The 25887-nt window shown below is 37.6% G+C and overlaps 1 protein-coding gene across 1 annotated transcript in view; it reads left to right on the top strand.

Moving 5' to 3' along the window:
• Positions 1 to 25887, top strand: part of CERS3 (ceramide synthase 3) — a 123527-nt gene that overhangs the window by 20080 nt on the left and 77560 nt on the right. Inside the window, exons 2-4 of the mRNA XM_004271678.3 lie at positions 1800 to 1973; positions 18862 to 18979; positions 24826 to 24944. Coding sequence (XP_004271726.1) covers positions 1801 to 1973; positions 18862 to 18979; positions 24826 to 24944 — 410 coding nt within the window. The 5' untranslated portion in view covers position 1800. The remainder of the gene's footprint in view (positions 1 to 1799; positions 1974 to 18861; positions 18980 to 24825; positions 24945 to 25887) is intronic.

Below are 25887 nucleotides of genomic sequence, written 5' to 3'. Positions count from 1 at the left end.
CTCATTCTGCTGGCAAGAAGGGCTGTGTCTGCCCAGAGGGGACACCATCCTGTAATCGACACAAAGATACCACGTGGGCTCTCAGAGGACCTGGCTGCCCAAGCAACCTTTCTAAAATATCTGATTATTTTATTCCTCTGTATAATACTCTTCCTGGGTTCCATTGGTTAAAGCCCAAGCTCCTTAGCCTGGATTGCAGACACTCTGTGACCAAGTCTGAACTGTCTCACCAGCCATTTTTTTTTTTTTAAGAAGATGTTGGGAGTAGGAGTTTATTAATTTATTTATTTTTGCTGTGTTGGGTCTTCATTTCTGTGTGAGGGCTTTCTCTAGTTGTGGCAAACGGGGGCCACTCTTCATCACGGTGCGTGGGCCTCTCACTATCGTGGCCTCTCTTGTTGCGGAGCACAGGCTCCAGACGCGCAGGCTCAGTGGTTATGGCTCACAGGCCTAGTTGCTCTGCGGCATGTGGGATCCTCCCAGACCAGGGCTCAAACCCGTGTCCCCTGCATTAGCAGGCAGATTCTCAACCGCTGCGCCACCAGGGAAGCCCTCACCAGCCTTTTGATGAGAGTTACTGTATGATTTATTACCCAAACTGGGACACTTACGAAAGGAAGGGGCACTATTATTAATTATGCCAGGACAATAAACCGAGACTCTGGGCACTTGTGTGTGACCCAGCATCCCACACCTTGGATTCTTAGGCTGTGGTGGAACCACACTGCTGGTGGTGTTCCATGGGCACGTGGTATTTACAAATCAAGAGGTTTTGACAGAGTTATTTTGACCACCCTGCTGTGAATCTGTGGACATTTGACTTCTTTGTCTGATTAACTGTTAAAGGATTACATCAAAACATCCTCAAGGTCAAAATGTCAAGATTAAAATTGTCATAGCCTAAATGATGAGATTGGAGCATCTAAATGTTCTTCTATGTTTCTGGTTACTTGATCAGTGTACTTTCTCTCCTTAAAACTTCTATTCCCTCTTTCCCATTTTCCTGCCTTTCTCTGGTTTACTTCCACTTACCGTTTAAGACATCTTGAACATTGTTCAATATCATCTGCTCCAGTGGGCTTTCCCGACGCATCTTGGCTGGGCTCAGTGCTGGTCACCTTGTTCCCACAGCACCCACTACAAACCTGTTTCATTGTACCTGAAAAAAGTGTGTCAGAGTCGTCTGTCAGGCCTGCCTTGCCCACAGAATATAAGGTCCTTAAGGCAAGAACGCTGTCTTTTTAATCTTTGCATCCTCAGTGCCTAGCACAGGGCTTGACAAATAATAGAATCTCTGTAAATATTTGTTGACATGGACTAATTTGAATTCTTTATTGTAATACAAAGTTAAATATGCTTGCCCTTTATCTCCTGGAGAAGTTCTTAGGATACTAGCGAAGGTTTATACATACTTGGAACTTTCATGAGGTTGGCCTTTGGCATGTTGAAGTTGTAGAGATTATTGTTAGATTAATTTTCATATGATAGAAACATATAAGAGGAAGACACATACCCATAATATTAACACATGTTGTGCCAAGAGTGTGAACAGTGGTGTATTAAACTTCAGTTTGCCATGCCACAGCCGAAATTCTTCTGAGAGTGTTGGCAGAGTAATTCCTGTTTAATGCAATGAAGCTCCATGAAGCCCGGTAAATAATAGTACTCCGTTCTGTTCAATAATAGTACCCTGTGTTCTAAACTCTCGGGTTTAGGTATTTTGATTAAAGGTGTCAATGTTGTCTCAATTTTAAGTATTTGTTCTATAAGTCTAATGTATTCTTTTTCCATCTCTCTAGAATGTTTCAGATGTTTAAAGAATGGTTTTGGTTGGAAAGATTCTGGCTTCCTCCAACAATAAAGTGGTCAGATCTTGAAGATCATGATGGACTCGTCTTTGTGAAACCCTCTCATTTATGTATGACCATTCCATATGCTTTTGTCTTGATAATTATCAGACATTTTTTTGAAAAGTAAGTAGTGTTTGTATGTCTTTCCTCCCCATTCCCCTTCTTTGCCCCACCTCTAGAATAAAGAATTTTGGTAAGATTCTTAAAGAATGTGTTGTTCGGAGGTCACCACTAATGGGCTACAGGTTCTTAGGGGAGTTCATGAAATTAAATGCACACTAAATATTATCTAGACTGAACAAATAAAAATTAGAAACACAATCTCCTCAAGTACATTAATTTTACAATGAAGAAAATTGAGATCAAGAGAGGTTAAGGATCACAGAGCTTATTAGTGTCAATGACGGTACAAGAACTCAGCTTATGTTCCATGTACCATGTTGTCTGACAATGGATATGCATCCCCATGTCTTTGTTGGCAGTATTAGGAGAGTGTGACTAGGGGATGCATTATCATTTTAGAATGCCTATAAAATAGCAAAAATGGTTCATTAAAGACCAAACTTAATATTGCTTTATAGCATAGTTTACTTTAAAGGTTTATTGAAAGTTTTAATAGCAGACCTTCATTCCAAGGTATAAGGAAATCAAAGAAAAATATCAATTTGCTTTCTCAGAAAAAGTAAACTTCTTTTCTTTTTCTTAATTTAATTTAAATAGATATTACCTCCAACCTTCTATTAAAACTGTACTAGTGTTATGATAACTGAAGATAAATGTTCATCTATAATCTCTGTAGTTGTCTCTATTTCAAAAAACTGTTATTAGCACATTAATTTTTTTGGAGCAAAAACAATATTCAAATGTCAAGACTTGGATAAACTTAAGACAAAATCTGATAAAGATCATTTTGTCCAAGACTAACTGTAATGCAGATCATATGTTTATAACCATTTGCAGGGTCCTTATCTCAAGAGTTAGTTTGACCAACTCTGTTTCATGGATTGTCCAAAAGGTTTTTGTACAAATAACAGCTTCACTTGGGCCAACAATGTGCTATTGCTATTGGGAGGAAAAGAAAGCCCCTCAATACCACTAAGCTCTAGCTGAGAACATTTGAAAATGTTCTCCCTTTTTGACAGTTAATTTTACTTTTACTCACATGTTTGGATTTGTCAAAGAATGCCTAAATAAAGTAGCATTGTGCCACTGCACTTCCAAATTAGCAAATTACTCTGCTGTCCTGAAATACTTGCTTTTCTTGCAGTGTCTGGTGATCTTTGAACTTGTCATCCAGGTCCTCTACTTATTTGCACTGCAGATTTCCTACTTTTTGGTGGACAGATCCATTTTTAACATTTTGATCAGACAGTGAACTAGAAAAATTTTTGTTTGCCAAAGCAGCATAGTTGTGGAGGACCAACTTGTTATGCCCTGGTCTTGGCCTCTCCAACAATTATCAGGAAGGAATCCAATCTTCTTTTAATTCCTAGGACCATTCTTGCTTCTTCTCAAGGGGTTAAGTATAGTCTTTTGTAACTCCTTATAACTTTAACTACCAATTACTCACGCTTAGTTTTTTCCATCCCATGACACTACAGAAAACTATGTGTTGCTCCACTAATCTCATATCTCTCTTTTTTTTCATATTTCTTTTAATGCAATAGAAGGAAGGAAAATTTAACATGGGAGCAAGATCATGCTTTTTGAAGTATAAGTTTATATTTTTTCAGGGCTTCTATATCATTTGCCTTAGACTAAACCACTTAGATCATAAATAAAATATTACTTACACCTTGCATTTGAATAGAAACTTATATTTTAAGAGGTACAGAAAATCATAAGTGGTGTGATCTCAGTCAAGAAAATGAGAGGTAAGTGAGATGGCCAAGGTCACATGGTTAATATGTCGGGAGTAGATCTGGGACTTTAACCCCCATGGTATGACACCAGGTTCAGGGTTGCTGGGTTTTTATTTTCCCCTGTACCGGTACTTCTTGGACTTTCACAATGAAATACTCCTGGTGGCAAAAGAGAGTAAATTAATATCCTTTGGGAGTATAGAAGACATGGCTTAAGGGAATGATAGCAAATGTGAACTTTTCTTAACTATCAAAAATTCGTATAAATTTGACACAGTGTTTCAGCATATCCTATGGTATATGTATCACAAGAACGCTTCCTTCTTTTGTCCTGGACTGTGTTTGTGTTACACCTCCTCATTCTAGGAAGTGACCAGGAGTTGTGATTTGGCTGGCTTATTTTTATCTTTTAGTACTAACCAGGAGCCATTTAAGATGAGGAAGTAAGGGCCCTTCCCAGAAAGGAGTAGAGAGACAGATGGATAAAGAACAAACAAGTAGATCATTTGAAAGTGACTGACATTTGCTTTGTATTTAGAATTTCCTTTCGTTACAAGTTTTACCTTATGTTTTAATTTTTTTGGTGGGGAGGGGTCTAGAATAACAATTTCTAACTAGTATATCCAGACTCTTCTACACATTCTTTTTTGTGTCTGAAGTATGATTTAGAGAGGATCTAAGCTACTCAAATTTAAGCACTTGTGGAATAAGCACATTATCTCAGAGTAAATTATGGTCCTGGAAGAGTCCAAGGCAGGGATGGGGGTGGTAAAATCAGAAGGTAATCTTTTTGCTTTTACTTAATGGTACAATGAATAGATACCCCACCTCTACCATTTCCACTGAGCAACATGAGGGCATGATGGGATTCTTTAAAGAAGGGTAGGTGTAGCAGTTTACAGGAGTTGAAAAAGGATTGTTGCTAACCGTCTTCAATTGAAACAGTCTCAAAATAGTACATTGGACTTAAATGTTATCTGAGACTTGCATTACTTCAGATATTTTGTTCTCTCATATAAAACCCTCTGATTAAATCTGGTCAAAGAGCCTTTCAAACCTTAGGAAATGGGAATCAATCTTAATGGCAATAGGCTATTGTTTCTGTTTAGGAGAAGTATTTAAACTTCACATGCTTTTTTTTTTTTTTGCGGTTCGAGGGCCGCGGGCCTTTCACTGCTGTGGCCTCTCCCGTTGCCGAGCACAGGCTCCGGACGCGCAGGCTCAGCGGCTATGGCCCACGGGCGCAGCTGCTCCGCGGCACGTGGGATCCTCCCAGACCGTGGCATGAACCCGCGTCCCCTGCATCGGCAGGCGGACTCTCAACCACTGCGCCACCAGGGAAGCCCTCACATGCTTAATATCAGCCTAGGCCTGCCTTCTTTTTTATTCTACAAAACAATATTGAAAAAAAAATATGTGGGGCGTAGTGCTCTGGGATTCCTTGGCTTTTGGCTCACAGGTAACTGATGTAGTGCTAAAGGAAGAGCGGGCTATGTGGGTGTCTGAATGAGGCCATCTGAGGGCTCAGTTCTGCAGTAGTAGCAAACCTGAGACTCATTCCCTGGTAATTAACCTAACTTTGAACCATTTACATGGGAGCAGAAGTTCACGTTCTCTTTTCTTCCTCTTGGACTTTTCCCTTCTATTCTATATCAATAAAATGAAAGTTCAGGAAATTTCATCTTAGTCTAAGGTCCTTCTAGAGCTAAGATCTGTCATTTCCCTCTTCAGTTCAGTTTATCAAATACTTATTGTGCTTCTTTATTCTCTCCTTTTTCAAAATAGGTTTTTAATTAAGTACCTATTCATATTTATTTACACTTACATAACATGAATTGATTGATTTTCTAGATTTCTTTGAAATGAAAGGATAATGCTAAAGTAGAAAACTGTACTTATATACTTCCTCTGTTCTACTGAAAATGTTATTTCTGTCCTTGAAGCCTGGACATGTTAACAAACAGGACCATTATTTCTCTTTTTTTTCTTTCTTTCTTTCTTTCTTTCTTTCTTTCTTTCTTTCTTTCTTTCTTTCTTTCTTTCTTTCTTCCTTCCTTCCTTCCTTCCTTCCTTTCTTTCCTTTCTTTCTTTCTTTCTCTTTCTTTCTTTCTTTCTTTCTTTTCTTTCTTTCTTTCATCTTTATTGGAGTATATTTGCTTTACAATGGTGTGCTAGTTTCTGCTTTATAACAAAGTGAATGAGTTATACATATACATATGTTCCCATATCTCTTACCTCTTGCATCTCCCTCCCTCCCACCCTCCTTATCCCACACCTCTAGGTGGTCACAAAGCACCGAGCTGATCTCCCTGTGCTATGCGGCTGCTTCCCACTAGCTATCTATTTTACATTTGGTAGTGTGTATATGTCCATGCCACTCTCTTACTTTGTCACAGCTTACCCTTCCCCCTCCCCATATCTTCAAGTCCATTCTCTAGTAGGTCTGTGTCTTTACTCCTGTCTTACCCCTAGGTTCTTCATGACATTTTTTTTTAACTCCATATATATGTGTTAGCATATGGTATTTGTCTTTCTCTTTCTGACTTACTTCACTCTATAAGACAGACTCCAGGTCCATCCACCTCATTACAAATAGCTTAATTTCATTTCTTTTTATGGCTGAGTAATATTCCATTGTATATATGTGCCACATCTTCTTTATCCATTCATCCTCTAATGGACACTTAGGTTGTTTCCATCTCCTGGCTATTGTAAATAGGGCTGCAATGAACATTTTGGTACATGACTCTTTTTGAATTATTGTTTTCTCAGGGTATATGCCCAGTAGTACAATTGCTGGGTCATAATGTAGTTCTATTTGTAGTTTTTTAAGGAACCTCCATACTGTTCTCCATAGTGGCTATACCAATTCACATTCCCACCATCAGTGTAAGAGTGTTCCCTTTTCTCCACAACCTCTCCAGCATTTATTGTTTCTAGATTTTTTGATGATGGCCATTCTGACTGGTGTGAGATGATATCTCATTGTAGTTTTGATCTGCATTTCTCTAATGATTAATAATGTTGAGCATTCTTTCATGTGTTTGTTGGCAGTCTGTATATCTTCTTTGGAGAAATGTCTATTTAGGTCTTCTGCCCATTTTTGGATTGGGTTGTTTGTTTTTTTGTTATTGAGCTGCATGAGCTGCTTGTAAAGTTTGGAGATTAATCCTTTGTCAGTTGCTTCATTTGCAAATATTTTCTCCCATTCTGAGGGTTCTGTTTTGGTCTTGTTTATGGTTTCCGTTGCTGTGCAAAAGCTTTGAAGTTTCTTTAGGTCCCATTTGTTTATTTTTGTTTTTATTTACATTTCTCTGGGAATTGGGTCAAAAAGGATCTTGCTGTGTTTTATGTCATAGAGTGTTCTGCCTATGTTTTCCTCTAAGAGTTTGATAGTGTCTGGCCTTACATTTAGGTCTTTAAACCATTTTGAGTTTATTTTTGTGTATGGTGTTAGGGAGTGATCTAATCTCATACTTTTACATGTACCAGTCCTGTTTTCCCAGCACCACTTATTTATTTTTATTTTTTTAAATTTTAATTAATTAATTTATTTATTTTGGGCTGTGTTGGGTCTTTGTTTCTGTGCGAGGGCTTTCTCTAGTTGCGGCGAGTGGGGGCCACTCTTCATAGTGGTGTGCGGGCCTCTCATTGTCGCGGCCTCTCTTGTTGCAGAGCACAAGCTCCAGACTTGCAGGCTCAGTAGTGTGGCTCATGGGCCTAGTTGCTCTGCGGCATGTGGGACCTTCCCAGACCAGGGCTTGAACCCGTGTCCCCTGCATTGGCAGGCAGATTCTCAACCACTGCGCCACCAGGGAAGCCCACAGCACCACTTATTGAAGAGGCTGTCCTTTTTCCACTGTACATTCCTGCCTCCTTTATCGAAGATAAGGTGACCATATGTGCATGGGTTTATCTCTGGACTTTCTATCCTGTTCTATTGATCTATATTTCTGTTTTTGTGCCAGTACCATACTGTCTTGATTACTGTAGCTTTGTAGTATAGTCTGAAGTCAGGGAGCCTGATTCCTCCAGCTCCGTTTTTCGTTCTCAAGATTGCTTTGGCTATTTGGGGTCTTTTGTGTTTCCGTACAAATTGTGAAATTTTTTTTTCTAGTTCTGTGAAAAATGCCAGTGGTAGTTTGATAGGAATTGCATTGAATCTGTAGATTGCTTTGGGTAGTAGAGTCATTTTCACAATGTTGATTCTTCCAATCGAAGAACATGGTATATCTCTCCATTTATTTGTATCATCTTTAATTTCTTTCATCAGTGTCTTATAATTTTCTGCATATAGGTCTTTTGTCTCCTTAGGTAGGTTTATTCCTAGATATTTTATTCTTTTTGTTGCAATGGTAAATGGGAGTGTTTTCTTGTTTTCACTTTCAGATTTTTCATCATTAGTGTGTAGGAATGCCAGAGATTTCTGTGCATTAATTTTGTATCCTGCTACTTTACCAAATTCATTGCTTAGCTCTAGTAGTTTTCTGGTAGCATCTTTAGGATTCTCTATGTATAGTATCATGTCATCTGCAAAAAGTGACAGCTTTACTTCTTCTTTTCGAATTTGGATTCCTTTTATTTCCTTTTCTTCTCTGATTGCTGTGGCTAAAACTTCCAAAACTATGTTGAATAAGAGTGGTGAGAGTGGGCAACCTTGTCTTCTTCCTGATCTTAGTGGAAATGCTTTCACTTTTTCACCACTGAGGACGATTTTGGCTGTGGGTTTGTCATATATGGCCTTTATTATGTTGAGGAAAGTTCCCTCTATGCCTACTTTCTGCAGGGTTTTTTTTAATCATAAATGGGTATTGAATTTTCTCAGAAGCTTTCTCTGTATCTATTGAGATGACCATATGGTTTTAGTCCTTCAATTTGTTAATATGGTGTATCACGTTGATTGATTTGCATATATTGAAGAATCCTTGCATTCCAGGAATAAACCCCACTTGATCATGGTGTATGATCCTTTTAATGTGCTGTTGGATTCTGTTCGCTAGTATTTTGTTGAGGATTTTTGCATCTATGTTTATCAGTGATATTGGGCTGTAGTTTTCTTTCTTTGTGACATCCTTGTCTGGTTTTGGTATCAAGGTGATGGTGGCCTCGTAGAATGAGTTTGGGAGAGTTCCTCCCTCTGCTATATTTTGGAAGAGTTTGAGAAGGATAGGTGTTAGCTCTTCTCTAAATGTTTGATAGAATTTGCCTGTAAAGCCATCTGGTCCTGGGCTTTTGTTTGTTGGAAGATTTTTAATCACAGTTTCAATTTCAGTGCTTGTGATCGGTCTGTTCATATTTTCTATTTCTTCCTGATTCAGTCTTGGCAGGTTGTGCTTTTCTAAGAATTTGTCCATTTCTTCCAGGTTGTCCATTTTATTGGCATAGAGTTGCTTGTAGTAATCTCTCATTATCTTTTGTATTTCTGCAGTGTCAGTTGTTACTTCTCCTTTTTCATTTCTAATTCTATTGATTTGAGTCTTCTCCCTTTTTTTCTTGATGAGTCTGGCTAATGGTTTATCCATTTTGTTTATCTTCTCAAAGAACCAGCTTTTAGTTTTATGGATCTTTGCTATAGTTTCCTTCCTTTATTTTTCATTTATTTCTGATCTGATTTTTATGATTTCTTTCCTTCTGCTAACTTTGGGTTTTTTTTTTCTTCTTTCTCTAATTGCTTTAGGTGCAAGATTAGGTTTCTTATTCGAGATGTTTCCTGTTTCTTAAAGTAGGATTGTATTACTATAAACTTCCCTCTTAGAACTGCTTTTGCTGCATCCCATAGGTTTTGGGTCGTCGTGTCTCCATTGTCATTTGTTTGTAGGTATTTTTTTATTTCCTCTTTGATTTCTTCGGTGATCGCTTCGTTATTAAGTACTGTATTGTTTAGCCTCCATGTGTTTGTATTTTTTACAGATGTTTTCCTGTAATTGATATCTAGTCTCATAGCATTTTGGTCGGAAAAGATACTTGATACAATTTCAATTTTCTTAAATTTACCAAGGCTTGATTTGTGACCCAAGATATGATCTATCCTGGAGAATGTTCCATGAGCACTTGAGAAAAGTGTGCATTCTGTTGTTTTTGGATGGAATGTCCTATAGATATCAATTAAGTCCATCTTGTTTAATGTATCATTTAAAGCTTGTGTTTCCTTATTTATTTTCATTTTGGATGATCTGTCCATTGGTGAAAGTGGGGTGTTAAAGTCCCCTACTATGAATGTGTTACTGTTGATTTCCCCTTTAATGGCTGTTAGTATTTGCCTTATGTATTGAGGTGCTCCTATGTTGGGTGCATAAATATTTACAATTGTTATATCTTCTTCTTGGATCAATCCCTTGATCATTATATAGTGTCCTTCTTTGTCTCTTGTAATAGTCTTTATTTTAAAGTCTATTTTGTCTGATATGAGAATTGCTACTCCAGCTTTCTTTTGGTTTCCATTTGCATGGAATATCTTTTTCCATCCCCTCACTTTCAGTCTGTATGTGTCTCTACGTCTGAAGTGGGTCTCTTGTAGACAGCATATATATGGGTCTTGTTTTTGTATCCATTCAGCCAATCTGTGTCTTTTGGTGGGAGCATTTAATCCATTTACATTTAAGGTAATTATCAATATGTATGTTCCTATTCCCATTTTCTTAATTGTTTTGGGTTCGTTATTGTAGGTCATTTCCTTCTCTTGTGTTTCTTGCCTAGAGAAGGTCCTTTAGCATTTGCTGTAAAGCTGGTTTGGTGGTGCTGAACTCTCTCAGCTTTTGCTTGTCTGTAAAGGTTTTAATTTCTCCATCAAATCTGGATGAGATCCTTGCTGGGTAGAGTAATCTTGGTTTTGGGTTTTTCTCCTTCATCACTTTAAATATATCCTGCCAGTCCCTTCTAGCTTGCAGAGTTTCTGCTGAAAGATCAGCTGTTAACCTTATGGGGATTCCCTTGTGTGTTATTTGTTGTTTTTCCCTTGCTGCTTTTAATATGTTTTCTTTCTATTTAATTTTTGACAGTTTGATTAATATGTATCTTGGCGTGTTTCTCCTTGGATTTATCCTGTATGGGACTCTCTGTGCCTCCTGGACTTGATTAACTATTTCCTTTCCCAGATTAGGGAAGTTTTCAACTATAATCTCTTCAAATATTTTCTCAGTCCCTTTCTTTTTCTCTTCTTCTTCTGGAACCCCTATAATTCGAATGTTGGTGCATTTAAGGTTGTCCCAGAGGTCTCTGAGACTGTCCTTAGTTCTTTTCATTCTTTTTTCTTTATTCTGCTCTGCAGTAGTTATTTCCACTATTTTATCTTCCAGGTCACTTATCCGTTCTTCTGCCTCAGTTGTTCTGCTATTGATCCCTTCTAGAGTATTTATTTTATTTATTTATTTATTTATTTTTCTGCAGTACATGGGCCTTTCACTGCTGTGGCCTCTCCCTTTGCGGAGCACAGGCTCAGCAGCCATGGCTCACAGGCCCAGGCAGTCCGTGGCATGTGGGATCGTCCCAGACCGGGGCACGAACCCGCGCCCCCTGCATCGGCAGGCGGACTCCCAACCACTGTGCCACCAGGGAAGCCCGATCTAGAGTGTTTTTAATTTCATTTATTGTGTTGTTCATCGTTGCTTGTATCTTTAGTTCTTCTAGATCCTTGTTAAATGTTTCTTGCATTTTCTCTATTCTATTTCCAAGATTTTGGATCATCTTTACTATCATTATTCTGAATTCTTTTTCATGTAGACTGCCTATTTCCTCTTCATTTGTTAGGTCTGCTGGGTTTTTATCTTGCTCCTTCATCTGCTGAGTGTTTTTCTGTCTTCTCATTTTGCTTATCTTACTGTGTTTGGGGTCTCCTTTTCGCACGCTGCAGGTTCATAGTTCCCGTTGTTTTCGGTGTCTGTCCCCAGTGGCTAAAGGTGGTTCAGTGGGCTGTGTAGGCTTCCTGGTGGAGGGGACTAGTGCCTGTGTTCTGGTGGATGAGGCTGGATCTTGTCTTTCTGGTGGGCAGGTCCACCTCTGGTGGTATGTTTTGGGGTGTCTGTGGACTTATTATGATTTTAGGCAGCCTCTCTGCTAATGGGTGGGGTTGTGTTCCTGTCTTGCTAGTTGTTTGGCATAGGGTGTCCAGCACTGTAGCTTGGTGGTCGTTGAGTGAAGCTGGGTGCTGGTGTTGAGATGGAGATCTCTGGGAGATTTTTATGTGGAGCTGGGAGGCCTCTTGTGGACCAGTGTCCTGAAGTTGGCTCTCCCACCTCAGAGGCACAGCACTGACTCCTGGCTGCAGCACCAAGAGCGTTTCATCCACATGGCTCTCTTCTCTTCAAACCTGCTAGGCACTGGTTTGGCCCAGACCTGCTGGGATCAGACGAGACCACATAATTTGTGCCGTACCTGCCAAGGAGCAAGTCTTCTTTAAATTAATGCTTTGACTGTAGATATGATCCTCATATCCACAAATATGCTATGGATATGTATTTTTATCCATTGTGTATACTTATCCACCCTTTATCTCTCACATGATTCCCTAGAGGGGAATGTTATACTTCGTTTGGCTTTGAGATTGGTTGTATTCCCTTACTGAATAAATCTTTTCTTAATCCTGCTTTGCTTTTTTATTTTTGCTAATTTCTTCATTTCTAATATTTGAGGAGATAACATTGAGTGAGTGTGATTGAGAACCCTGCCATATTAAACCATTTTGTATTTGCGTTATTCTACTAGTAAAGACAGTGAGTGTTTTCTCCAATAAAAATTTTTAACTAGTAGGTTAGATAAATGACCCAATTCTGTTATTTATCCAAAATCCTGTCATATATGTTTTTTGAGTCTTTGTTAGTTTTAAGATCATCTAAGTTTTTGTTTTATTTGGAACTTTTATGCAGAGGGGGAGTTAATCATATTCCTTGAACCACAGCATGTCTTTGGTCTGTATTAGATCTCTTTTGATTGATTGACTGATTTCAATTAACTTTTTCATTAACTACCTTTTATCCTCATTTCCTAGTCCTGTTGCCATTCTTGCTGTAGGTATTTGATGGCTTTTTGTTTGTATAACCTAGTCAAACATGAGAATGAACATAAAGTACATGTATTGTTAGTTGACATAAATGGTATAGTAAGAAGACCTTCTTCCATATCTTCTTTTTTTTTTAATATAGCACTGTGCTTTATGATCTATCCACATTGCTCTGTGTACATATGGTGCATAATAAGTTTGTTTTTTATGTCTCTGAAATGTATAGGTCATTTTCAGGAGAACTTAGGCCATCTGGAAGTTGGATTGGCTTATATATTTTATCAGAGTATTTTAGGAAAATTTTTTTATTTTTATTTTTTTATTTTTGGCCATGCAGTGTGGCATGTGGGATCTTAGTTCCCTTATCAGGGATTGAACCCATGCCCCATGCATTGGGAATGTGGAGTCTCAACCACTGGACCGCCAGGGAAGTCCCTAGGAAAATTGTTATTCAACTCCGTGGTTATAAACAATGAATTTAAGGGTTAAATGATCATTCATAACTAAAATTTCCAGCATTTAATTAAACACAGAAACTTCTAAGTAAGTACTAGAATAGCCTGACCCGGCAGATAATGGAGCCTTTGTTAGAAATGAAGGAAGAATAGGGACATATCATGCTTTTAAAAAATCATCTTTACTGAGGTATGATTTACATACAAGAAAGTTCATCCAAAATTTGACACATTTTGACAAAAGTAAACAGTCATGTAACTATCACCACGATTATGATATAGGAGATTTCCATTGGCTGAAAACACCCCTGTACCCTATTCAGTTAATCCTCTTCCTACTTACTATCTCCTCACAATCACTAAAATGCTTTCTGTCAGTATAATTTTGCCTTTTCTAAGATTTCCTATAGATGGAATCATATAGATTATAGTCTTTTGTGTCTGATTTCTTTCACTTAGCATAATGCTTTTGAGATTTTTTTCATGTCATTATATGTATCAATGATTCCTTGTCATTTCTGAGTAGTCTCAACATATTGATATATTGCAATTTATTATCCTTTAATTAGTTGATGGAAATTTGGATTCTTTACAGTTTTTGGCTATAATGAATAAAACTTCTCTGAATATTTGAATAGAAGAATTTGGGCATATGCTTTTATTTCTCTTGTTAAATTGCTAAAATGTTCTTCAAAAGACATTGTTAATGTATGTGTATCTATACAATAGATTATTTGGCAATAAAAAGGACTGAACTCCAAATGCGTCCAAATACATTGATGTATCTCAAAAACATTAAACTCAATGAAAGAAGCCAGGCACAAGCAACCACATATTGTATGATTCCATTATGTTAAATATCCACAAAAGGTACAGCTATAAAGACAGGAAGTAGATTAGTGACTGCCTGTGGCATGATTAACAGGAAAGAGGGACTAACGTAAATATGTATGAGGTATTATAGTGGGATGATGAAAATGTTCTAAAGCTGACTCATGGTGATAATGTACAGCTTGGTAAATTTAATAAAAAAGAAAAAAATCACTGAGTAGTATACTTGAAAATGGTGAATTATACGATATGTAAAAATGCATTAATTGTTATTTTTAAAAGATGTCAGTAAAATTAAAAGATAAGACAGACTAGGAGAAAATGTGAACAAAACATATATCTGATGAGGGACTTAAATTCAGAATATATAACTCAATAATATATTAAATTCAGAATATGTAACTCAATAATAAATAACTTGATTTTTTTTAATGGGCAGAATATTTGAGCAGAAACCTCACCAAAGGAGATATACAAATAGCAAGTAAACACATAAAAAGATGTTCAACATCATTAGTCATTAGCAAAATGCAAATTAAAACCACTACACACTGAAAGTTAACAAAAATGTCAGAGTAAGGGCCTCTGAAAATTTTCTCCTTCCTAAAATCAGAAAACTAGCAAAAACTGTCAAGATCAACTTTTCAAAATTTAGAATTAGTCAAAGACTTGCAGCAATCTGGAGAGTGTTATTTAAGAAAAATAGCTGACTGTTGGAAAGAACAGCAAGCTTTGTGGCATTTTAACTTGCCCTATTTCTGTCCTTACCTTTCTTCCTCTGTGATAGTCTTGAAAAACCAACAGCCCACAATTTCAGTGGAAACCAGCAGCCTGGCAGCCGTTGAAGGAAGCAGAACAGAGTTGGAGCTCCTTCAAAGCATCATTCCCAAAAAGCTGTCATTATCTGACCTGTCTAGTGGTTCCCTGGAAGGGCATTACTCACAAGCTGTCTTTGTTTGCCTTTTTCCTTGGGGAGAAGAAGGGTGCTTGTCTAAAACAATTAAATGCAATTGATTAACTTTGGAACTGCCTGAGGTAATGGATAGCAGTTGGGGCAAACAATAAACTAACAGCTTTTCTTTTTAAAGGATAAGCTGGGAAATGATATGTCCATAGGGGGGTTTGAAAAGCTCTGACTTATTCTTGGAAATTAGAAGACCACTTGAATTTGTAGAGCTTTGGGCATGCCCAGGGCCATCCACATGCTCAGGTAAGACCTTAGTAGACCTTAAGTTCTCACCTCTGGATGACCTTGAGGCTCTGTGCAAACAGGAAGTGAAGGCTAAGGCAGAGTTGCCCACTATCTTAGTGTTGAAGGTGTGCCCTGAAACATACACAGAGCCCCTTAGTAAACACTGGAAGACTTATTGGTTCCAGGCATTTAAGGAAATATCTGTCTAATCATTAGGAGACCACTAAGCTAACCTAATAGATACTTTAGTGCCCACACATGACAAAGAATACAGACTTTACAGATCAGTTCAAAAATGTAAACAAACAAATGGACAACAACAAACTCTGAGTATGGGGATAATCTGATTTCCAGGGTTGTCACATTATATTATTAAACTTGTCCACTTTTCAACAAAAAATTATAAGACATGCAAAGAAACAAGAAAGTATGGCCCATACACAGGAAAAAAACAGCAATCAATAGAGTGTCCCTTACAAAGCCTAGATGTTGGACTTCTTATTAGACAAGACTTTAAGCTATTTTAAATATGTTCAGAGAACTAAAGAAAACCATGCTTAAAAACTAAGGAAAGAATGAGAACAATGTCTCACTAAATTAAGAATATCAATAAAGAGATAAAAATTATAAAAAGAAATCAAATAGAAATTGGGACTTGAAAAGTACAATAACTTATATTAAAAATTCACTGGAGGGCCTTAACAGCATATTTGAGCAGGCAAAAGAAAAAGTCAGCAGTCTGAGGAAAAAAAAAATGTAGAAAAACAAAGAGCCTCAGAGACCTGTGGGACACCATCAAGCACAGCAACATATGCATAACAGGAACTCCAGAAGAGGAGGAGAAAATGAACAGAATTGAAAATATTTGAAGAAATAATTGGCTAAAAATTTCCCAAAATTTGATGACAAACATTAATCTATATATCCAAGAAGCTAAACAAATTCCAAGTAGGATGAACTTAGAGAGATCCATATCTAGATACATCATAAGCAAAATGTTGAAAGACAAAGAAAGAATCTTGAAAGCAGCAAGAAAGGAGCATCTCATCACATAAAAGGGATCCTCAGTAAGATTGAATTGATTTCTCATCAACAACCATAGAAGCCAAAGGCAATGGGAGGACAAATAAAAAGAAAGAAAAAACTGTCAAACAAGCACAACTATCCTTCAAAATGAAAGAGAAATTAAGACATTCCCAGATAAACAAAACCTGGAAGAATTTGTTGCTAAGCAGACCTACCCTATGAGAAATACTAAAGGGAGTCCTACAGGCTGAAATTAGAGGACACAGACATTAACTTGAATCCACATGAAGAAATAAAGAACACCAGTAAAGTTACCTACATAAGAAATAAAAAGAAAATATAAATGCATTTTTTGCTTGTAACATGTTTTTCTCCTATCTGATTTATAAGGCAACTGCATAAAATAGTAATCATAAATGTATGTTGATGTGAACACAATTTATAAATATATAATTTATATGACAGTAACAGCACAGAGAGGAGAGATCATGGAATTTTTGTATAGTGCTGAAATTATTTGGCTATTAATCTGAGCTAGGAGGTTATAAATTAAGATGTTAATTGTAATCCCTAGATGAACCACTAAGAAGGTAATTTTTAAAAACAGTAAAAAAAAAAAATTTAAAAAGTACGCCAGAATATCTATTTAACACAGAACAAGATAGTAATAGAAGATATGAGAAACAAAAAGGCATAAGCTATACAGAAAATAAATAGCAAAATGGCAGATATAAATCCTGTCTTATCAGTAATTAAATGTAATTTACATTAAATGTAAATGAATTAAATACTCCAACTAAAAGGCATAGATAGGAGGACTTGATAGATATATATGATCCAACTATATGGCTTCTACAAGAGAAACACTTTAGGTTCAAAGAAATAAATAGGTTGAAAGTAAAAGGATGAGAAAATATATACCATGCAAGCAGTAACCAAAAGAGAGCTGGAGTGGCTATACTAATACCAGACAATTTAACAGCCTTTAAATTGTTATTAGAGACAAAGGACATTTTATACTATAACAGGGTAAATCTATCAAGAAGATATAACATTTATAAATATATATGTAACTGGCAACATAGTCCCAAAAACGTGAAGCAAAAACAAACAGAATTGAAGGGAGAAATCGACAATTCAACAATAACAGTTGTAGACTTCAGTACCCCATTTTCAATAATGGATAGAACAACTAGGCAGAAAATCAACAAGAAAATAGAAGACTTGATTAACATTATAAACGAACTAGACCTAACAGACATCTGTAGAGCACACCACCAATAATAGCAGAATACACATTCTTCTCGTGTGCACAAGGAACATTCTCCAGAATAGACCACGTGTAAACCATAAAACAAATCTCAATACATGTGAGAGGATTGAAATCGTACAAAGCATGTTTTCTGATCACAATGGAGTGAAATTAGAAGTCCATAACAGAAGGAAATTGAGAAATAAGCAAATATGTGGAAATTAAACAGCATACTTCTAAATAACCAATGGGTCAAAGGAGAAATCACACGGTAAATTAGCAAATAGTTTGAGATGAGTGAAAAAGAAAGCACCATACGAAAACTTATGAGATTCAGCAAAAGCAGTGCTTAGAGGGACATTCATAGCTGTAAACACCTATATTTAAAAAGAAGAAAGATCTCAAATCAATACCTTCTACCTAAAAAAACAAGGGGAAAAAGCAAACTAAATTTATAATAAGCAGAAGTTAGGAAATAAAAACTAGAATGTAAAAATCAATAAAAACCACCACACATGCAATAGAATTGCAATAGAATTTAAAATTGCAATAGAATTTAAAATTAAAAAGACTGGCAATACCATCTACTGGCAGAGATATGGAATAACTGGAACTCTGGCACCTTATTGATGGGAATGTAAAATAGTGCAGACACTTTGGAAAACATTGGGCCAGTTTCTTATAAAGTTAAACGTATACTTGCCATACAACCCATCAATCCCTTTCCTAGATATTTACCCAAGAGTCATGCCATTTTTCATAAGTTAGAACTTCAAATAGGGACATAATAATTTCTTGAAGATAGTATCACCAAAGAAAACCATAATAACAAAACTATTATTTATTTTAATCCCTGGTAGTCTTAAAAATGAAACTCTAAGTAAAATGGCTTATCTCAGTTCCTGGATCTTGTATATAAATATATTTGGGTTTACATAAAATGGATTTTAGAACTGTGCAAGTACAGTTGACCCTTGAACAACAAGGGTTTGAACTGCAGGCTCCACGTATAAGCAGAATTTTTACAATAGTAAGTACTACAGTACTAGATCTACAGTTGGTTGAATCCATGGATGTGGAACCTCGGATATGGAGGAACCACTTACATGGGGGCTGACTATAAGCTATACAAGGAGGATTTTCAACTGTGCTGCTGAGGGTTGACACCCCTAACCCCCATGTTGTTAAAGAGTCAACTATATTTTATTTTTTTAAGTTATTGTGTGTATAAAAGTTCTCAAATTTTGCTCTCTTTGAGTTTCTGTAAGGCAGATACTGGCTTTAGATAGCCCAATGACTGATCTTTCATTTGGAATCTAAAATTACAGCTTGAGTTTTCTGGTGACATTGTGAATTCATTCTCAGATTTTGAACTTACTTTTGTTCATATTTTTGTAGGTTTATTGCTTCACCTCTAGCAAAAACAATTGGCATTAAAGAGGAAGTTCGAAAGAAGATTATACCAAATACTGTTTTAGAGAATTTTTTCAAACATTCCACAAGGAAACCATCTCAAGTAAGTACAGATTCTTCGTTTTTGGATTTTAAAATCTCCTTTCTTAATGTTTCAATCATCTGTGGTTTACCTTATCTGTGCAAAAAAATCTGTTTCAGTTGAGCAGCAAATGACTTGAATCATTTGATTTTTTTTTCTTTATTGATAAGTTATACAGCATTCTGAGCATAATATAAAATGACAAATAAATATTATAATATAAAACTACAAACATTGCTAGTGTTGAATGCTAACAATCAATGCCATAATTTGGGTGTACATATCAAAATTTAATTTTTAATGGTAGCATATATACAAATATACTAATGAAAAAAGATCATTGTTAAGGCAGAGTTGCCCATATCTGACACTTTTGATAATTGTGACACCATCAATATACACTACACACACTATGAAAGTGTCTATTGGGTGGCTTTCCTGAGCAGGACACTTTACTTTATCCAAGGCCTCGAAATACTCAGAAATATACTGTGCCCCTACCCACTCCCCAGAGATAGAACAGTTAGGAGAGTCACAAATCTCTTCTCAATATGAGATGTACTTGATGAAATGTTATGGTGCACTGCATGTTTACGCCACAGAAAATGGCTTTAACCTAAAAGTTATATTTAAAAATAATAGTGTCTAAGCAAGTCTAGTTATACCCCCATATTTAAATAAGAGATGAAATAAAAACTTCTCCAAAAGTGGCACACCCTCTATGATGAATACAGACATCTCTCACCAGTAATTTAAAAGTCAAAAGTATGTGCTAACACAATTTTAGGATAGATAGATTTTTAAGGTCCTGAACTTGTCTGCTGAATTCACTTGCTTTTCCTATGAGCCTTTCTATCACTGGTCTGGTGGGCTCCCTGCACAAAGAAGCCACGTTGAGGTCTGACCACATAGCACCAGGCATCATGTTCAGAGTTGTTCACAGCTAGCCAGCACTGTCTCTAACTTGTTCTGCCCTCAACTTCTGCATGTGCCTTTTTTTCTAAAATGAGGACAGTCTGACAAGCCATCTCCACGTGTTCTTTATTTCCTTGTGCTCTAAAAGACTGCAGTCATTCATCTAAATACTGTTGTTACCACTGGTGATAATAATGCCTAAACATCATTTCATGTTTTTCAGACAGGAAATTATTTAGCTGTGTTTATGAAAAGTTAGGACTCTTTCAGAGAGTCCTTATTATCCTTCTCTGTTTCTCTCTGAGAATAACTAACCTTGGTAATACCTTGCAATAAAACATGAAGAACAGTGGTAGCTATCAGTTACTTGCTGTGCTTGCTGTACAGCTTTTTAGGGTATTTTAAAATATGTAGAAAATTTGGCTCTTATCAAGTTTCTCTGCTATGGAGAGAAATTAGCCATGTGACAGTTAAAGAAAGACTAAGAAAAGCTAAAAGAGATTTAGAGATTAGGTCATCTTTCCTCTTTATGATCAAGATGAGGAAACTAAGGTCAACAGAGGAAATGACCTGTCCTAGGTCATGCAGCTAATCAGTGGCTAAATCCCCAGCTGGACCCTGGCCCATGGCTCCCTGTTGAGTGCTGTTTCTACTATGCCCAAATGATGTCTTTATCTGTGAATAGAATGTTAAAAATATATTTCAGAGTCTGGAGCTGTGTGTGTAAGTATTTGTTCTAACTCAATTGACAGTACACCATGGCTTAGTGTAGATATAATTTGGACATTTGCATCAAGTAAAAGAAATGTTACATATCAACTTCAAGTGTTAGAAAGCTTCCTCTACTAAACCATGAAGATGAAGGGACATAATTAAAACACCTAATTTATATTGCTCATAGATTACAAAATCAAGGCAGTATTTGTATAACAGATCAAGATGACAAGTTGGCCAGTAAAATGCCCATAGAATAAAAGTACTAGAACTTCGGAAGATAGAAGAATATAGTAGAGGAATGCAAAGCACCTGCCTTAAGAGTGATTTCAGATGTGGAAACAAAATAATATCACAATACCTCCACACATTAACTTGGCCAGTGTCATACAGATAGCATTTTTGCTTAATTTATAGCTGAAGTAAGACAAGTTGCTGGGAGGACTAAAAAAAAATTTTGTGCTGATTCAAGGGATGGGTGGGTATTCCGAACCTGTAATCTCAAGGCACTGCAGTGGTAATACAGGTACCTAACACCTGACTTTATTAAAAGAAACTGCGGACACAAATCTGAGGATGCTTCTTCAGCTGCAATAGACTGTACCAATAAAAACAAAAACATTTCAGTATATACAGTATCAATTCTGGACTGGTTAGCACAGAAGGGTATAACATGGTATTAATGAGGTCCAAAATGCTGTACACATGAACCTCCATTGGGAGTTGTTTTGTTTTGTTTTTTTCATTTTAAAAAATTTTTTAGCTGCGCCATGCGGCACGTGGGATCTTAATTCCCTGAACAGGGATCAAACCCACACCCCCTGCATTGGAAGCGTGGAGTCCCTGGACTGCCAGGGAAGCCTCTCTATTGAGAGTTTTGATCTGCGATTTCGCACACTTCTTTTGTGACTGTGTATGTGCAGCTATGTGTCCACTGTTTTTATATGTGCGTGTTTTGCTCTGAGTGTATCTCAATGACAACTTCAAGATGTACTGAGAGAGAACCATGATAACATACCAATATCTCTGGCCAGCAGATCAATTTTCCTGCTGTTGGTAAAATGAAGGAACAGCAGAACTTATTAACTAGCCCATTTCCTCAGAAAAATCATGTTGAGAACTGCTGCAGAACAAATGAGTGTGTAGTTCTGTAAGATGTCTAAAGAAAATGTGGTGCCATAAGGCTGACATAAAGCAGGTATTGTGGTCCACGGGGCATTCCAGTTTGCTAGCTTGTCTCAACCACAGATTCAAACATTTTTAGGGCAAACAGCTCTCTAGTCCAGTTTATTTTATGGGTGAGAGTCAAAGAATTCGAGTGGCTCCTCCACAGTCCCAGAGGGTTGGTTTTTGCATCAAGTAGCCAGGCCTCATAGCCCCATTTGGTGCTTTTCCTTCAGGCCACACTACTTCTCCCTGAGGTTCTGCTTGAGAGCCTTTCCCTTCTACAGACACACACTCTATCGTGTCAGGCTAAAAACATGGATTGTGAGAAAAGACTGTGTGTGGAGGTGAGCAAATTAACCACTCTGAGCCTCAGTTTCCCCTTCTGTGAGCTGAGCATGTTAACAGCACTTACCTCACAGGACTCTCAATTCAGAGATTGAATTGAGTACTTAGAATAGTGCCCAGCACACACTCAAGGTCAGCTGTTGTTATTTGTAGTCTGTGTCTATCATATAGACTTCTCCAGGAGCGTTCTCAAGTATGTCTTCCCAACTTAAATTATCCCAAGAGAATGTCATTTGTTTCCTATTTATGCTTGTTTGTATTTCCATAACATCTTACACAATTTTCTGTACATAGTAGGTGTTCAGTAAAATGCTTGTTTCGTGTATCATTAACAAAATACTACTAAAGACTTTTGTTTGCAAGATGATTTCTATCCCAATAAAATTGTAGGTCTATGAGGCCAGTATTGCCAAGACTTTCAACCAGATTCATCTGTGCTCCAAATCAGAAAAAAAAAAATGCTTCAGATCATGTTTGATCACTGTCTTCTAGAAGCATTTATTCAGCAGGTATCTGTAGAAATGATGGGATAATAAAATTGGATTGTTCTCAGATCTGGGAAAATTCCAGTGTGAGGACAGGGACTTTGCTCACTGCTTAACACCGTCTCCACCTCTGCTCACTCCTGGCACTTCATTCTTTACACCTGCAAGAGGGAGACTTCAAAATGCAAACATTCTGTAACCTACAGATAAATTCCAGGCAAGGCCCTCCTTGCTGTGGCCTTAGCCACATCTTTCCTCCTCACCTCTCTGTATGTTTCCACCCTGCAAGGCCTCTATCTGTCCCTCAAGTGCCCCCAACTCCCCCATGTTCTCATCTCCAGACAACCTTACATGCTGCCAGGACACTCCTTCTTCATCCTCTCCTTCTTGGGGCATTTTTCAGGGTTCAGCATAAGTGTAACTTCCAGGAACTGCCTATGTAAAGTTAGGTCCCATGGTACCGTTATCCTCCCCTATCTCAGCACTCATGATATTTTATTAGAATCCTTTGTTGCATTTTCTGACTTCCTCACCAGACAGACTTTACCCTGTGAAGGGGAGGACCATACTGGTCTTTTTCATTTAGATCTCCAATAGAAAGCAGAATGCCTGCAGAAAGTAGACACCGATAAATAGTTGCCAATTCAGTCTTGTCAAAAACAAACCAAAACAACAACAACAACAAAAAACAGCAGGTGAACCCTTGGCCTACAAAATAATAGGTATTAGAGAGGATAATTTACAAGGAAACAGAGTATAATGTGGGCTATATCTTGGTTTTGTTCTGTTTTGCTTTCTTTCTCTAGATTAAGTAATAGGCTAGCAGTTCAGTAGGTATGTAGTTGCAATTAGTCCTTTGCCTGTCTTCAGCACGAGAGCTTCTTTAGGAATTTTATCTACTGTTGTCCTGTGCGCCTGAACAATTATGTAAACTATACACAATAACATAGCAGAAGCTCCACGACTGATCACAGACAGCTGGGTGTGCAGCCAACTGGCCCATGGTCAGGCTTTGTTTGACCTTCACCAATCTTGGTCCATGATTGGTTTAAATTTACTTTAAACTTAAACATTTAAATTTAAGCATTAAATTTTAAAGTAAATTCAACATAAAAAAAAAAAAACCTAGCGATTTCACATCAGATTTCTGGGACTGCACTTTCACTCTGGGAGCCATCAGTCAGAGCTGGGTCGCCACTGTCCCTTTGGGATGGGCCATGTGCTTTCCTGTTGGCTGCATCCATATGGCTCCTGCTTATTTCCTCAAAACTGAGGCTGAGGGACAATTTTATTTTTCTCCTACTAAAGTTAGGAGTAAGCTGAAATATTTCTTGTACTCAACATAGGAAAACGAAAGATAAAGAAGACTGATGTCTCAAAAAATATTACAGAGCTTATTTCCTTGTGGAAGTGGAAAGTACTGTAGGTTTAACATATAAAGCATGTCTGTGTTGAAAGAATAAAACTTAAAATCCCACCATGAAGCAGACCTGGTCCTCTCAATCATTTTGGGTTCTTGTTTGGCCCTGGGAGAACTTCAAATCTGTGACCTTTGAGCTAATCCATCATCCATATTATTTTCAATTTTAAATCATAACCTACAACATCTGCCTTCCAGAGGAGAAGCAATCGTCATTATTATAGTCAGCAATCCTTAATCATTTTTTACAATTTGAATTATTTCAGATTAGTTTGAAATAGGCTGTACATCTGATTAAATGTGAAACTTTTGGATCTGGTAGAAAGATTGTGTGAAATAACAGAAAAGACAGGAGCCTAAGTTCTTGTTTTCACTTTGCTACTGGTTTTAGGTCTTGGACAAGTTGTTAAAACCCTTGGAGTTCCATTTTTTTCATAAGAAAGAATGAAGAGATTGGGTTTGATTGACATCTTAAACTACACTACTCTACCTGGAACCTAGGAGGCCCTAAATAAAATTGGCTTGAATGAGTGAGCCACATATTAACTTGAATATATGGGTTGCTACCAACTTACAGAGAATTGGTCTTTCTTAACAACTCAGAGTTCTGGGAACTAACATTCTCTCTGTTTTGAGGTGTGTGTGTGTGTGTGTGTGTGATTCCATGAGCAAAAGAGGTAAATGCACTGGCTCAAGGTCTAATGCAGAACTCTCTCCTCTCCAGTGCACAAGCACTTGTAACCCAATCTCACTGTCTTTTGACTGCCTGCCACCCTGACTCTACTCTTAAGCACTCATTCATTTGTTTCATCCCCTTTCAGACTGATATTTATGGACTGGCAAAAAAGTGTAACTTGACAGAGCGCCAGGTTGAAAGATGGTTTAGGAGTCGGCGGAATCAAGATAGGCCTTGCAGGATGAAGAAATTCCAAGAAGCTTGGTAAGAAGGACAGTTAAAGCTTTTGAAATGGTACAGTTTTATATGGAGCAGAATAGTCATCTCCGAAGGAATCCTTAGGATGCAGCAGAAGAAGGGTTTGAACCCTCTCTGTCACTTACCAATCAGGAATTTGATGCTAGTCACTCATCCACCTCTTGTGCTTCACTTTCCTTCTCTATGAAACAAGGTAAGCTATGAACTCTCTTAGTTGAACAGGAGATGTTATGTACTTATCTTTAAAGTCCAGAAAAATCATAAAAATGTCTTAACCTGGTGTTTATCTTTTCTAGGGTATCAGTTGGCCCTAGCTCTTCTGACTATCGCCTGTTTCTAATCACATTACTCTATCACATTATAAGAGCAGAGAATGTCTGAGAGGGTGCTGTCCTCCTCTCTCAACACTGATGGAGAGGACTTCTTTCTGTTTCACTTGGCTCTTACTCCACCCCTGCCTATGGACTGGGCAGCCAGTTCCTCTGGGTTTCTGCCTGGTTTAGTAGGGGGTCAGGATAAGCTGGGCAACACATAGGGTTTTTGCAGAGCTGACTGCTTCAAATACGTTCTGAGTGCAGTGAGACTGTACCACACTTATTTTTGGCTTCATTACAACTCTGTTTTTTTTTTTTCTCTCTTTGCAGAGTATTATAGTATCGATACTTTAGGTTACTCCCTTGGTGGCAAAAACTGACACCTGTGCCAAAAAGAGGGTCTAGGTCATTGCTCTTACTTTGTTCCTCTTCTTTACATCCAGACAATGCCTGTTAGTTGGGAAATTTTTTTTTTTTTTTTTGCAGTACGCAGGCCTCTCACTGCTGTGGCCTCTCCCACTGCAGAGCACAGGCTCCGGACGCGCAGGCTCAGCGGCCATGGCTCACGGGCCTAGACGCTCCGCGGCATGTGGGATCTTCCCGGACCAGGGCACGAACCCATGTCCCCTGCATCA

Source organism: Orcinus orca, chromosome 2 (assembly GCF_937001465.1).
Source record: "Orcinus orca chromosome 2, mOrcOrc1.1, whole genome shotgun sequence".
In the NCBI taxonomy this organism is placed as follows: domain Eukaryota; kingdom Metazoa; phylum Chordata; class Mammalia; order Artiodactyla; family Delphinidae; genus Orcinus; species Orcinus orca.
The sequence above is the reverse complement of the archived record's forward strand: the minus strand, read 5'-3'. Positions and strand labels throughout refer to the sequence as shown.